The sequence below is a fragment of the Cheilinus undulatus genome, linkage group 4 (genome assembly GCF_018320785.1).
Source record: "Cheilinus undulatus linkage group 4, ASM1832078v1, whole genome shotgun sequence".
Taxonomy (NCBI): Eukaryota; Metazoa; Chordata; class Actinopteri; order Labriformes; family Labridae; genus Cheilinus; species Cheilinus undulatus.
This window is the reverse complement of record NC_054868.1, coordinates 1,162,252-1,177,003: the sequence shown is the minus strand read 5'-3', so window position 1 is coordinate 1,177,003 and position 14,752 is coordinate 1,162,252. Positions and strand designations below refer to the sequence as shown.

At 40.5% G+C, this 14,752-nt stretch overlaps 1 protein-coding gene across 3 annotated transcripts in view; it reads right to left on the bottom strand.

Moving 5' to 3' along the window:
* Window positions 1-1,812: 1,812 nt before the first annotated feature.
* The window catches only part of ttbk1a (tau tubulin kinase 1a), a 77,071-nt gene continuing 64,131 nt past the window's right edge, over window positions 1,813-14,752 (bottom strand). For all 3 annotated transcript variants that reach the window (XM_041785236.1, XM_041785235.1, XM_041785237.1), the window contains 2 exons: window positions 4,757-6,204; window positions 1,813-3,186 (listed from right to left, as the gene is read on the bottom strand). In XM_041785236.1, coding sequence (XP_041641170.1) covers window positions 2,766-3,186; window positions 4,757-6,204 — 1,869 coding nt within the window. In that variant the 3' untranslated portion in view covers window positions 1,813-2,765. The remainder of the gene's footprint in view (window positions 3,187-4,756; window positions 6,205-14,752) is intronic.

Sequence of the window (14,752 nt, the reverse complement as noted above, 5' to 3'; positions counted from 1 at the left end):
CTCGTCTTCTTGGTTTGGTTGCTTCTAAATAAAATCGACTCACTTTTAGAACCGCTCGTTTCATCACGGCCGTCTCTGTCATGCATCCGATCATTCTGAGCTGCTTCCTCTAGTAAAGGAGCGTTTTAAGGAAGGCAATGATTGCACCTATGAAGAGCTACCAGAGGAGGCGATGGTGTCCAAGGCGATGTTTGATGTGTCCCATTTCAGGAGAATCATCCCTCAGAAAGACCCAGTCATCATAGCCTCAGTAGACGCTCAAACTGATCTGAAATGAGACACTCTAGTCTGCAGAAGATTTCCTCAGAAAATCTGGCTGTTCTGTGTCTCAAAGCTCCAATCAGATAGGCGAGTTCCTGGTCAGAGAATGACCAGACCAATCAGCATCATTTGAGGAGAAAGCGGCCGTAGCTAGAGGCGGGGTTTAGTTAAAGTGACTGCAAGCCTGTAAACAATGGCGACCAGTGAAGATTGGCCACTATTTTGCCTGTTTTAACCCAATCTTTGGTGCTTTTTGTCAATGTGGCCACATGTAACCCGTTTTTGCTGGTTTTTATTCAATGTTTGTCACTTTTTGCTCATGTTTATCACTTGATTGTTGCGTATTTGTACCTGTTCTTCCTGCTTTTTCACCATCTTAGGCACTTTTTTTTGCCAGCTTTAACCCAATTTGGCCACTCATAACCCATTTTTGCTGGTTTTTATCCATTTTTGCCACTTTTCGCCCATGTTCATTACTTGATTTTTGCTTGTTTATACCTGTTCTTGCTGCTTTTTGGCCCTCCTCCTTTTTTTAGCCACTTTTCAAGACTGTTCATATGTAATCTTATCATGTCCATCAAAGTTGTCTCAGTTTTTCCTTAATATATTTTCTTAACTTTATAATAGACCGTTATTTAACTGTCCTCCATGAGCCCCCAATTTGGTTGGGCTCCAGAAACCCTCCTTTTTACAACCTTATGGCAAGAACTGTAACCAGGCCTGCCCACAGATCTGGCTGGACCCCTGAAAAACCCCAGATAATGGGACCTCCCCAGTTGGGATTTATTGATGATATCTGTGTGTGTGTTGGATAGGTAGCATTGGTGCTAGCATCCTGGCTAACAGTTACCTCATCTAGAGCTGAAAAGCATGGCAAGCTATTATTGGGTTGAAATTGGTGTAAAAGTTATGAATTCATGCTATTTTTAACCAGTTTTTAAAAAAAAATTCTACTCATTTTAGCCACTTCTTATTACTACTTTTGACCCATTTTTGCCACTTTTTTGGGAACTTTTTGCCACATTTAACCCATTTTTGTTACCTTTTTGCCACTTTTCACAAAATTTTGCTATTGTTTGGCCATTTTTTGCCATTTTCTCCCATCACTTTTAACCCCTTTTACCCCCTTGTAGTAACTCTGACCCTGTTTGCCACTTTTCTGGCACTTGTGATATATTTATGCCACCTTTTTGCCACTTTTGGCTTTGACCACTTCTTTGCCCACTTTTGCTCTTTTATCTTATCACTTTTATCCCATTTTTACCACCTTTTCACACGGTTAATCCTTTTAGGCTAATTATAACCCATTTTTGCCACTATTTTGACACTTTCAACAAGTTTTGGCCAATTTTAACCCATTGGTTGGCCACTTTTTGCCAATTTTTGCCCATTTCTGACTTTGTTTAGCCACTTTTTGCCCAATTTTGCCATGTTTTGTCATCACTTTTAACCCATTTTTGCCACCTTTTGCCCCCTTTTGCCATCGCCATGACCCCCCAGTTGGCTGGGCCCCAGAAAGCTCTCCCCTTTATCTCCCCCCTAGTGGCCACCTTGACTGTAACATTATTTAAAAAGTCTGTTTTGTATCGATTTCAATATGGTGTGCCTTGGGCGAAAAAAGTTTGAAAACCACTGGTCTAAATCATTCCCACCTTGCCTTTGAAGATGATGTCAGAGGTCACTGCTGCATTATACAACATTCCAAAGACAAACCCCGCCCTGAACGTCGGCGTTTGGGGACCCGGTTAGGGTTGGTGGGACTACTTTGGGAATAAAATGGTCATGATGGAGGAACGGAGAGGGAATGTTCATGTTAAGGACGTTGTTGGTGTCTGAGTGAGCGGTTTCACCGTCACAGTGAGGGTCGAGTACTGCTGACATGGCGTGACCTCAGTGGGGTTTGTGTTAACATGAGAAAAGATGTTTCTGAGGACGTGGCGTGTTGTTGGCCTTTTTTGAAACCCAGGAGGAGATAAAATAGCCTGATTAGGATAAAAATGAACGCAATTTTTTCTAATTTATTGATTTAGCCATTTTACTCTGTTTTCAGGAATGTATTGTTTTTGTCCTTGTCTTCCGATGCTGAGCCATGCCTAAGGCAATTCACTGTCACAACAGACACTTAAGTTTTCTGAATCTAGATCTAAGTCCACAAGGTCTTCATTTAAACCCTCTTCCTGTAAAAACGCTGAGTGAACACCAGCCCTAACGGGAGCCTCTGAGCTGGACTTGTTTGGGGGGTGGGTGATTATCGGGTTGAACCGGGGGTGACTAGGAAGCAGCAACATCCATAGCACCATGGCAGCAACACTCCTGTCCTGTCTGAGCGTCAGTCAGGATTACTGGAAGCCCATGAAGAAAGTTCGTCAGCTGTCCTTGAAAACAGAAGAATCCGTGTACATGAAATGAACCCAAGGAGGTCTACTACGGTGAAAACCTTTGAGGCGTAGCTCGTCTGAAGACGGATTATACACAAACGTATCTCAGCGATGAGTCTCTTTGTATTATCTAGCGGGCACAGACTTCTCCCTGGTATTTGGCTTCCCCTTAGCTGCAGCGGCGGCGGTGGTTTTGGGCCGGGCCCTTGCGGGTGTGATGCCAGAGGAAGTCTGGGCTGTGGCTTCCTGCGAGGCGCTGCGCCGCATGGTGGTTGTTGCGGTCCTGGGCGGTAGCATGGGGACGGTTGGGGCTCGAACGGAGAGGGGCTGCCTGGACGGACATACTCTCTGAGGGGACGGGCTGTCAGTCCTACAGTGGGTAGAGCTAAGGCTGCGGCGGGTTCCAAACAGGACTCGTAGGGGCATTCGGGGACTACCTGAAGGGGCGGGGGCGGCAGACGGACGGGGACATGAGGAGGAGGACCTGGATACGACAGGTTTGGATTTTCTTTGAGTGCTAAGAGTGCTGAGGGCGATTTTCTGATTCCTGTGGACAGAAGAGAAAAGAGAAGGTGAAACGACCAACAGCTGATAAAAGAAGGAAAACTATGAAGGCATTTAACTCTAAAAACCAGAACATCATGTAAGACTTTTTGGTTACAGCTTACAGCTCACAACAATCCAAAATCCACTATTTCCCAGGGAAGTCATCACAAAATATTCCTGCAGGCACCTCAGGCCAAGAGTGTAGTAAGACCGGAGGACCAAGGACCCAAATACTCTGACTTTGATCCACTTGCTCAGAAGAGCCTTGGCCAGCGAACCCACTGCTCCATTAGCCAGTCTCTTAGCTTATGGCTGATTGGCCCTCATTCATTCTTATCGACATTTAGGGATACTAATAAGAGAGCCAGAGATTGTTGGAATCAGAGGAGGGACAGTGAGTTCTGACCCTGATCCTAGACCTGGCCTTATTAGTGGGGATGCTGAGCATCCACACTATTGATATTCACGTCTGCCATTTTGTTTGTTATTCTTCTTCCATACCGGCTATCTCCTCCTTTATACGTTGTATTGACATGGTTTAAACTTTAAAAAATTTAGCTTCTTCGTCATTTGACTGCAATGACTTTTCTCATTTCTAATTTTTATAATTTTTTAAAATATGCCTATTTTCATGCTATTTTCAGCTATTTCTATGCTTCTTTCAGCCACTGAATGCAATTTTCAGCTACTTCTAGGCCAAAATTAGCTATTCCTATGCTATTTTTAGCTATTTTAAGGCTACTCTCAGCTATTTTAAGGCTATTTTCAGCTTTTTATAGGCTACTTTCAGCTATTTTTAGGCTATTTTCAGCTTTCTATAGGCTATTTTCAGCTATTTTTACACTTTTTTTGAGCAATTGAATTCCATTTTCAGCTACTTGTATGCTATTTTCAGCTATTTCTATGCTTTTTTTGAGCAATTGAATTCCATTTTCAGCTACTTGTATGCCATTTTATGCTGTTTTCAGCTATTTCTATGCTTTTTACAGCCACTGAATGCAATTTTCAGCTACTTTTAGGCAAAAATAAGCTATTCCTATGCTATTTTTAGCTATTTTAAGGCTACTTTCAGCTATTTTTAGGCTATTTTCAACTTTTTGTACGCTACTTTCGCTATTTCTAGGCTATTTTCAGCCTTCTATAGGCTATTTTCAGCTATTTTTACACTTTTTTTGAGCAATTGAATTCCATTTTCAGCTACTTGTATGCTATTTTCAGCTATTTTCAGCTATTTCTATGCTTTTTTTTCAGCCACTGAATGCAATTTTCAGCTACTTCTAGGCCAAAATTAGCTATGTCTATGCTATTTTGAGCTTTTTATAGGCTACTTTCAGCTATTTTTTAGGGTATTTTCAGCTGTTTTGGCTACTTTCAGCTTTTTTATACTTTTTTGAGCTATTGGATTCCATTTTCAGCTACTTGTATGCCATTTTATGCTATTTTATGCTATTTTTGTGCTTTTGGCTATTTTCAGCAGTTCTTTCACAATTCAGCTTACAGCATCCCCATGCAATTTCACCTGAAATTGCAATGTTGATCTAGTTCACTCTGGTATTAAAACAGACTCATACCCATTATTGAAGGACGATGGTCCTTTGGCAGCGCTGGACTCTGGCAGGGAGAGAGGAGACGGAGGAGCAGCAGCGAGCCCCGCTAAGGGCCTTTTGATGGGGGTGACGGGCCGGGGGATCCTGCTCCTGCCTTCTTTGGAGCCTTGCTCATCAGTCGGTTTGAGACGGGAGCTCCTCCTGGACTCGTCTGAGGTATGCGTGTCCTCCTCTGAGCCCGTGGTGGACAGAGTCTCTGAGGCCCTCCTGCGCTCATCATCCCCAGAGGATAGTGATGACGACGTCCCAGAGAGCATCCTCCTCCTCATCCAGCGACCCTGCTGCCTCTGGACTAGCATGCGGGCCAAGTCCAGCTGCCTGGCTCGCTGCTGTAGCCGAGCCCGGGCTGAGAGGGAGGAGGACTGCTCGGAGCCGGAGTCTTCTTCAGAGATGAGGATTGGGATTCTGCTCCTGATTCTGGGTTTTATTGCAGCTTGTAGTTCTGATCCTGCTGTCTTCATGGCATCTTCACCGGATGATAAGTGTTTCTTAAGATCCAGCGACAGATCTTTATGTTCAAGAATGGGTGACATGGCTTCTGGAACAGGCTCCAGAGACTGGGCCAGCACCTGTGACGGACCATTCTCCGTGTTGGGAAGCTTGTCAGAAGCCATCCCTTGGTCTGGCACCAGTTCCTCTGGAGACTTGTCTGTCATAAATTCTGGACCGTGTCCCTGGGTGTCATCCTCTGCTGCCGACGCCTTCATGATGGCCAGGACTTCCCGGTCGCTCTCTCGAGCAGAATGACCGTTGGAAGACATGACATTAAGGTGTGATGTCTCTGCAATGTGGATGAAAGTGCGCTCTACTTTGGTGAAGGGTGGAGAAGCTGGAGCAATGGGAGTGGAAGGCCTGAGGTCCGACCTGAGGGCGGGGGACAATCGTCCAGTCTCAGCAGACTCTGGCTGAATTCCATCAGCAACCAAGAGGTTACGGGATGAGAGGGCACATGGCGTGGCCAGCTCACCCTCCAGGCCGTGATCAGCACCAGAGGGAGACTTGCGAGTGTCTCCAGGAGAGAAGAGGACCAGGGTTTTAGAAGCATCCTCCAAGTCAGGGTCGGCATCAGCAGCCGAGGCATGCTCCCTCTGGCCCCTCTGATCCTCGGCCATCAGCGTTGACGGTGCAGCATCCTGGCTGCGTTCAGTGCTCTTCTGACTGGCCTCGCTGTTAGACTCGCTCTTCGTGACATCATCGTCTCTTGGCCCCGCGGGCTCTGGGACTTCCTCGTCTGGTGTGGCGAAGCTCCGGCGCTGAGGTAAGGTACCGGTCAGCATGACGGTGAGGAAGTCAGCCCTCTTAGCCTGGAGCTGGGGGAGGATATGGAAATGCTCCTTCTCGTCCCCCTGACCCTTCGTCCGATAGTCCGGGGAGGACGGTGACGGGATGCTCGGCTCCGTGGGGGACAGAACCTGAAACACAATGCAAGAAAACCTGTGATTACAATCTAATTCAATAAAATAAGACACCATAAAGTAGCTGGCTGAACCAGAATCCTCAGTGACGACAAAACCTGAAGCACTTCTGTGCATCTTAAAAATATCAATGACAACAAATTCTCTCTTTGGGTACACCTCCTTCCCTTAGCCCCCGTCTCTCCCTCCCTTCCTGGTTCATCAGTGAGCATCTGCAAGCTCGAAGAGTCTGATGGTGTGTTCCAGTTCATCTTTGGACTTGGAAATTCCAGGTTACCAGTCAGACACATCAGCACAAATACGCCCTGAACTTGGAATTCCAACTATGAAACTTGCAACTTCAAACCCTGAGTTACCAACTTGTAGCAAATGGAAAGTATTCATCTCTTGTGCATCATCCCCAGCGCCGGCATCCGAGGTAAAAAAAATCAGATTAAATCGCAATATGGCATGCCGTAATTTTTGAATCGCAGACAGTGCAATATTTCTTTAACCTGAGACATGTCAAAATACCAGTTTGATACAATCTTTTTTTTCTTTTTTTATGCTTTATACCAGTGTTACTCAACCCTGCTCAACCAAAGAGCCAATTTGTTAAAAAATACCTTTGCAAGAGCCACAATCTAAGAGGTGAAAAGTGGCAAAAACAGCTTGAAGTAGCAAAAACAATAAGTTAAAGGTGGCAAAATGGTCAAAAAGCTTCAAAAATGGGTGAAAAGGGGCAAAAATGGGGAGTAAAAGTGGAAAAAGGTCAGAAAGTACCAAAAATGGGTGAGAGGTGACAAAAAAATGAGTTACAGTTGGATTGGCTAAAGTAGACAAAAACTAGGAAAAAAGTGGTATTTAATGACAATAAGTAGCTTAAATGGGTAAAAATGCAGAGAAAAAAGGTGAAAAGGGGCAAAAAAGTGTCAAATTGTGCCAAAATAGTAGAGAAAAAGTGGTATTAAATGGCAAAAGATAGCCCTTATGGGCAAAAATGGGATAAAAGTGACAAAAAATGGGCAAAAAAAGTAGGAAAAAAATGTGGTATTCAATGGCAAAAGGTTGCTTACATGGGTAAAAGGTGAAGAAATGGGTGAAAAAGTACAAAAAAGTTTCCCTTCTTTAAAGTTTTGAGGGGGAATAATATTTAAAATGAAGACATAAAAGAGCCACATGTTGAGTATCACTGCTTCATACATTATTAAAACCTTCAAGTATCTTTTTTATTTCATCTTATTTTTTACAAAAATCTTACTTTTCTTGCTCATGCGTTTATTTTTCTTCATCAAAATGAGAAGAATATGAGAAATGATCATCCCCTTCAATAAAGCCACTGATATCAGATTAGTTTTAGTAGCCAAAATCACAGAAAGATATTTTTTTCTACATTTAGTTTAAGCTCATCTAATATTGTACTTGATATAATATAGAATGATTTCTTGGTCATGTTTGTTAAACAGAAAAACTTATGAACCTAAATAATCGCATTTCAAATCGCAATCGTTCACAGTATGACACCCTATAAATGGGGCACTTCCTGCGACCTCACTTTTTTAAAAATAGGAATCTCCCCGACTGTCCATCAGCATCTTTTTTTTAACTCCCGGTAAGAAAAACAGCAGACACTGGTGTATTTGCCCCCAAAATCATTTTAATGTCATTTTGGTTGTACACAAGCTTTTCAAGATTGTCTAGATTACATACATTGATATAAAAGGCACAAAAAATGCATTGCAGAGTTTATCCTTAGACAGCACGCAGTCTGATATCAGGTGATTTTCAAGTGTTTCCCTTCATAAAGATTTAACATACAGCCTGTACATACATACTAAACCCCGCTAGTTTTCATGCTATTAGAGATTAACTGCAAACCTAATGACTTTCTACATCTCTGTATATATTTACACAGTTCTCATTTGGATTTACAAAAGGTTTAAAATACATGCTTTACCTGGAAATTATACAAGCAGTACTGTACAATCATATGGTGATATAAAAGAAAACGCTTACATGTATTTTACACGTGAGAGACACTCACGGATCAGCACGCCAAATGTACACTGTGAGCTCGCCAACCCTCAACTCTACAACAAAACATCTGCTGTTATTGCAAAGAATGAAGGAACGTTCAGAGATTTAAAGATTCATGCAGAATCCGGATACTAGGGCTGTCAAGATGCCAGAATTCAAACTGCGAGATGATACGAATGATATCAGCGCTGGAATAAAGTCCTAAACAGCCAAACTAGGGGGGGTAGGTTTCACTCATCAAAAACTGCAAGCAACCTCCCACGCTCACTGTAAACTGCACAAAAACATTTCCATAACGTCGCCCGTGTTTTTGTGCAATTTAGACCACATCCAGGACCTCACTCGCAGTTTTTGATGGATCAGAGCGTCTGACTTCCTGGTGAAGGAATGAGGCCGAAACATGCTGAAGTGTGTTTTTAAGGTCTTTATGACCATGCTGTAAAAATAAAGGCATTTCAATGTTTGAAGAGACCGCCTAAAGGCCCATTTAAGCTCAATGTTAAATACGGATCCAGATACAGACGGAGCCTTCTGTGCGTGCTCCGCATTCATTTCGTCCGTATTTCTGCACGTTCCCGTAAAGCTTACGGATACGGCCCAAATGGAGCAGTACCACCAGAAACCGTGGGGGCAGTGTTGCTGTCACTACCCGATACGTAGCTCTACTGAGACACGACAAAGAAATAACAATGGCGGAACTTTCTGTGGAATAGTTGTGCGAGTTGGTTAGAAATGCTGCCTCCATTTTTGTCTTTTATGCAAGAGGTACATTATCAATACCTCCTCCACAGTCGCCATGTTTGTTTTTGAGTTTGTTGTTATAAACTTTGACTCTGGGCTGCCCCCCCCAGTGGATGTATTGGTTAACATCCATGCCAACGTAAAGGACGCATGGAAGTATGTGAGCAGTAACGGTAACATCGTTTGAAAAGGACGTATACATTTTCGTATGTGAAGGGAGTATAAATGGGCCTTTAGGGTTTTTTTCTTATTTCTTGACTAAATGAATCCAGCGGATGTGTAAAAGAACCAAAGTCTGGTGTTCCACAAGGCTCCATTCTAGGTCCTCTGTGTTTTCTTTAATAAATGGAAGGAGCCTGGTTTATTTAATATGCAGATGATACCAATGATTTTATTACAGGCTTTCTGTTTGATGAAGATCTTTAAAAGTTTTAGCTAACAATCAGTATATGGACGGCCTTGGTCTATGCTAGTATCCACCTCCTATAAAAAAACAAATATGCTTTCTTAGAATAACTGAACATCTCTCAGATACTAGTAGAAGTTAAACGTACTTCTGTGATTTAACACACCAGATAAAGTGTGGAAACGAAGCTAACATGGTGACGAATATTCATTTATAAAAACACAATGCAGTTTTTTCTCTCTGCAGACATTTTCTGTACATTATCACCCTGTAGTTCCATAAAGATCATTATGAACATATCCAATATGAAATCCAGTGTTTGGAGTTTTCTATTGTGTGATTTATGAGGTATAAATGTTTGGACTCTAAAGTTTCTCTTAGACTAATGACAGAGATGCATAACAGTTGCAGCAGCAAGGATGCGATGGAAATGACATTAATGCTTTTAAAATGCTCATAATAATGGAGTCTCGATTTCCTGTAATAACCGAGATGCAGTGTAATGTTTGGTGTTATTTAAAAAAAAAAAAAAGTCTAAAACCACATGAACTTTTAGGCCAAATAATAATTGTTTGGTACTAAAGGAGTTAAAATAAAAGTCAAATCACCACGATGTTTCTACCAACAAAACGTGTTCAAAAAGTTTTAAACTGACAAAAACATTGGCAGATGTGTCTTCTTCTTGCGTTGGCTTTCAGCTGAAATTTGACTGAAAATCTGTGGTTGTTGAGCGTTTCAATTTAATCATGAAAATAACAGATTGACTCAATGAAAACACTAAAAGGTACTGAAAATGTTGACAACCTTACGATAAAAACATGGTTAGAGATTTTAAATCCACATTGGTCAGCAGCCTGAAGACATTTAGTTTGGAGTGTAACGCCAATCTTCTGATAGTTTCCACTCATTTATTCTCATTTCTGCCTTGTTGGCCTTAATTCCTTTACACCACTGGTTCTCAACCTTTTCAGCCCGTGACCCCCAAAATAAAGATGCCAGAGACCGGGGACCCCCACTGGACCTGAAGGTGGTTGATCCCAGCCATGAACATTCAAGAATAGTCATGTGCAGACAAGGCCGTGCATTAAGGGGATAAATGGAAGAGCTTTCTGGTGCCCAGCCAAACATGGGGCCCATGGAGGTCAGCAAAACCATGGTTCATAGTAAAGCTAAGCTATGATGTCCATATTTCATATTTAACCTGAAAAAATAACCACTCTTATCAAAGAAACAAATATCTCTTTTCATCATTCATGTAAAAATGCAAATCCCCTTAATTAAAAAATATATTAACATGGTTTAAAAATGGCTACAATGGGTAACAGCAAAAAACGATGGAAAAGGTGGTGAAATTGAATTTTAAAAGTATCAGAAATGGGTTAGAAGTGGCAAAAATTACATAAAGATGGCAAAAAAAATGTGCATAAATAGTGGTAAAAGGGTGTTAAAAAGTGGCTAAAATGGCTTTAGATTGGCAAAAATGGGTGGAAATTTGGTGAAATGGGATGAAAAATAGATTTAAATGGGCAAAAAGGGTTGACTGAGAAAGAAAAAAATAGGCAGATATTGGCAGAAATTGGTTATAGTAGCAAAAATGGGCATGTCAAATAGTGAAGTGTGGTTAAAACTGGAAAAATTGGGCAAAAAAAGTGGTAAAATGGGTTAATAGTGGCAATAATGGGTCAACAGTGGCAACATTTAGCTTAAGTGGCAAAAATAGGTTCAGAAGTGGTAAAATCAGGCAAAAAAAAGGGGTGGAAAGAGTTTAAAACTGACAAAAATAGGTGTTAAATGAAAAAAAAAGTTAAAATTACTGGGAAAAAAATGACGAAAAGGTGTTAAAATTTGACAAAATTGGTGTAAAATGGCAACAGTGTAATTTAAAAATATTCTTAGTTTTTTAGGGAATCTGGAGACCCCCTCTCAGTGTCTCACGACCCCCAAAGGGGTCCCGACCCCAAGGTTGAGAACCACTGCTTTAGACAACAAATAACATAACAGCATTTTTATTCACGTTTAACTGTTTAAAGTTCAGTAAACTGAAAAGGAGCTCTTTAAAAACGTTCTGACAGAATAGTGGAGTATTACAGCCACGTACAGGAAAAATGTACTTGGGGATTTCTAGATTATTCTGGAAATACTATGAGAAAAAAAAAGAGAAGAGAGTGTAACATTATGGAATAAAATTTGTAATTTTACAGAAATAAGATGCTTAAGTTCAAAATGTATCTTGTAGTTTTAAGGTTTTTAATCTCGTGAAATCACAACACTAGTTTCCAAAGTGTACATTTCTATTTCCTATAAATGTACAACTCTTTTCTCTTAAACTTCGTACTTTTATCTCTTGTTTGCTGTTTTAATCCTGAAATATTAAGGCTTTAATCTCAACATCTCACATCTGTTTATTTGCCGTGGCTCAGATACGCCGTCAGAAATGTTCGATAAGAATCATGTCAAAGCCGCAACAGCTGGACTAAAGAGATGCTAAAAACATCGTAATGGCCCCTTCAAAATAAAAGAAACAGACACTGAGGATTAAAGTTCACATCTATTTTAAGAACAAAAACACAATCAGAAAGTGGTGACTCGAGTCAGCTCTGATCCGTGAGTATCTTGGATTAGTAGCGGTGTGAAATATTTACAAAAAGCTCACAGACATTTTTCCGTCGAGGTGTATTTTCACCGTGTTTACGTTGTTTTTACAGTACAGTGCTGTTTTCACTCGTTACAGTCGAGGTGCGTGTCGGACAAACAGTAGATCTCATGCAAAGAGTGGCGACGGGCGGTAACCGCTCGTTCAGGACAGCGTGTCGTCATTGATGCTGCGTTTTGATTTTTAAACGAGAGTATCGTCAGCATAAAAGCACACTCCAAGCTTCCTACCGCCTGTTTTTAACTGAAGGTGGCACTGTGCTGAAGGACCAAACGTTTTCAGAGACAATCGTGTATGGTTGGATGGTGGAGCATTTGCAGGCATGTAAAATAAAGTTAGCAGCTAGTCCACTTATACATTCTTTTAGTGGCTGTAGTGTAACGCTATGCTAAATATAAAACGGTCCGAACGCAGCAAGAAGCAGCATGAAAACAAACCCAGGTCGTCTCCCCGTCAGCCGTGGTGAGCCTGAGGGACGACTAACGCTGAGCTAATGCTAACGCCGCGAGCTTCATGAAACAGCAAGTGGTGCATATTTAGATAATGTAGCCCTTTAACACATCGAGCTTCCAACCTAACAAAATGGCTCTCATAGCTGGTAGGGTTGTCTGGATTTTTAATACAAAACTATCAAAAAACAAATTCTATCAATACCACATCAACAAAATACAAGTCTTAAAATCTAAATATTGTGTCATTTGTTGATTTTAGCTATCAGAGAAACTCATGTGCGTCGTCTAAATTTTACAAAAACATTGACAATGTACAAAACTCAGTGTCAGTGTTTTGTGTGCAGTTCCCCCATTTTCTGGTTAATTCCTCTTTGCACCAGTTCTCCAGAATTAATCTTGTCAAAATTTCAGCACTCTCTGTGAAATAGCCTGTATCATTAAAATGCAGTGCAGTTAAGTATTGATAATTCGGACAACCTTACAAGCTAGTCCGGTACATGATCAGGAGACTCTGAAGAAACTGTTTCTATAGCATAAAAATATTTTCTCAGAACTCAACCATCGCATGGCTCTTTCTGACGGTCGCTTCAAAAAAAGGTTTTTTGATTTTCTTATTTTTTATTAAGGACAAATCATCTCATTCAAAGTGAAATAAATGGAAAATAGAAGAAGCTAAATGAGGCTGATAAATCACGTCTTCTATGATTTGTTTGATGGCAATTCTTTTAATTTAACAGTCACTTAATATTTGACTCTTTACTTCAAATTCATTCCAAATATGAACTCAGAATTCTGACTTTAATCTTAAAATTCTGACTTTAATCTTAAAATTCTGACTTTAATCTCAGAATTGACAGAAAGAGTCATCTCCCATAGATTAAAACCTGTGGCTGTTTCCTTAAAAACACAAAGACTGGGGTCAGCCTATACTCAAAAACACTTGGAAGACCCCTGACTAATCCACAAGAACATTTCAATTAACCTTTTCAATAAAACTCCTGTCCGAGGTCACACTTAGGCCACACTTTCACAACCTTTCACAACAATCGCTCTAAAAAAGGAATACGTTTTCATTTTCACTTTCAAAAAAGTTCCAGGTCATATCACAATGACAACTGCTGTACACAAATAAAAAGATAATATCTATGACTAGCCAGTAGGTGGCGGTGTGGCTGAACTGAAACGTTCTGCTCACATCATCTTCCTTCTACAGCGTGGTGAAGTGTAAACATTTAAATGGTTATGACACCATTGTTAATGTGGACGGCTGATGAGGAGGAGTTCATGCAAATCATAGGGGTGGTAGTCTTTAAAGGATGACATCATATTCAAAGGAAAGAAAAGAATGCTTTATAGTCTTTAAAGGATGACATCATCTTCGAAGGACAGGATGGAATTCTTTATAGTCTTTAAAGGATGACATCATCTTCAAAGGAAAAAAGAATGCTTTAAAGTCTTTAAAGGATGACATCATCTTCAAAGGACAAGAATAGAATGCTTTATAGTCTTCAAAGGATGACATCATCTTCAAAGGACAGGATGGAATTCTTTATAGTCTTTAAAGGATGACATCATCTTCAAAGGAAAAAAGAATGCTTTAAAGTCTTTCAAGGATGACATCATCTTCAAAGGACAGGATGGAATTCTTTATAGTCTTTAAAGGATGACATCATCTTCAAAGGAAAAAAGAATGCTTTAAAGGATGACATCATCTTCAAAGGACAAGAATAGAATGCTTTATAGTCTTCAAAGGATGACATCATCTTCGAAGGACAGGATGGAATTCTTTATAGTCTTCAAAGGATGACATCATCTTCAAAGGAAAAAAGAATACTTTAAAGTCTTTAAAGGATGACATCATCTTCAAAGGACAAGAATAGAATGCTTTATAGTCTTCAAAGGATGACATCATCTTCAAAGGACAGGATGGAATTCTTTATTGTCTTTAAAGGATGACATCATCTTCAAAGGAAAAAAGAATGCTTTAAAGTCTTTCAAGGATGACATCATCTTCAAAGGACAGGATGGAATTCTTTATAGTCTTTAAAGGATGACATCATCTTCAAAGGAAAAAAGAATGCTTTAAAGGATGACATCATCTTCAAAGGACAAGAATAGAATGCTTTATAGTCTTCAAAGGATGACATCATCTTCGAAGGACAGGATGGAATTCTTTATAGTCTTCAAAGGATGACATCATCTTCAAAGGAAAAAAGAATACTTTAAAGTCTTTAAAGGATGACATCATCTTCAAAGGACAAGAATAGAATGCTTTAT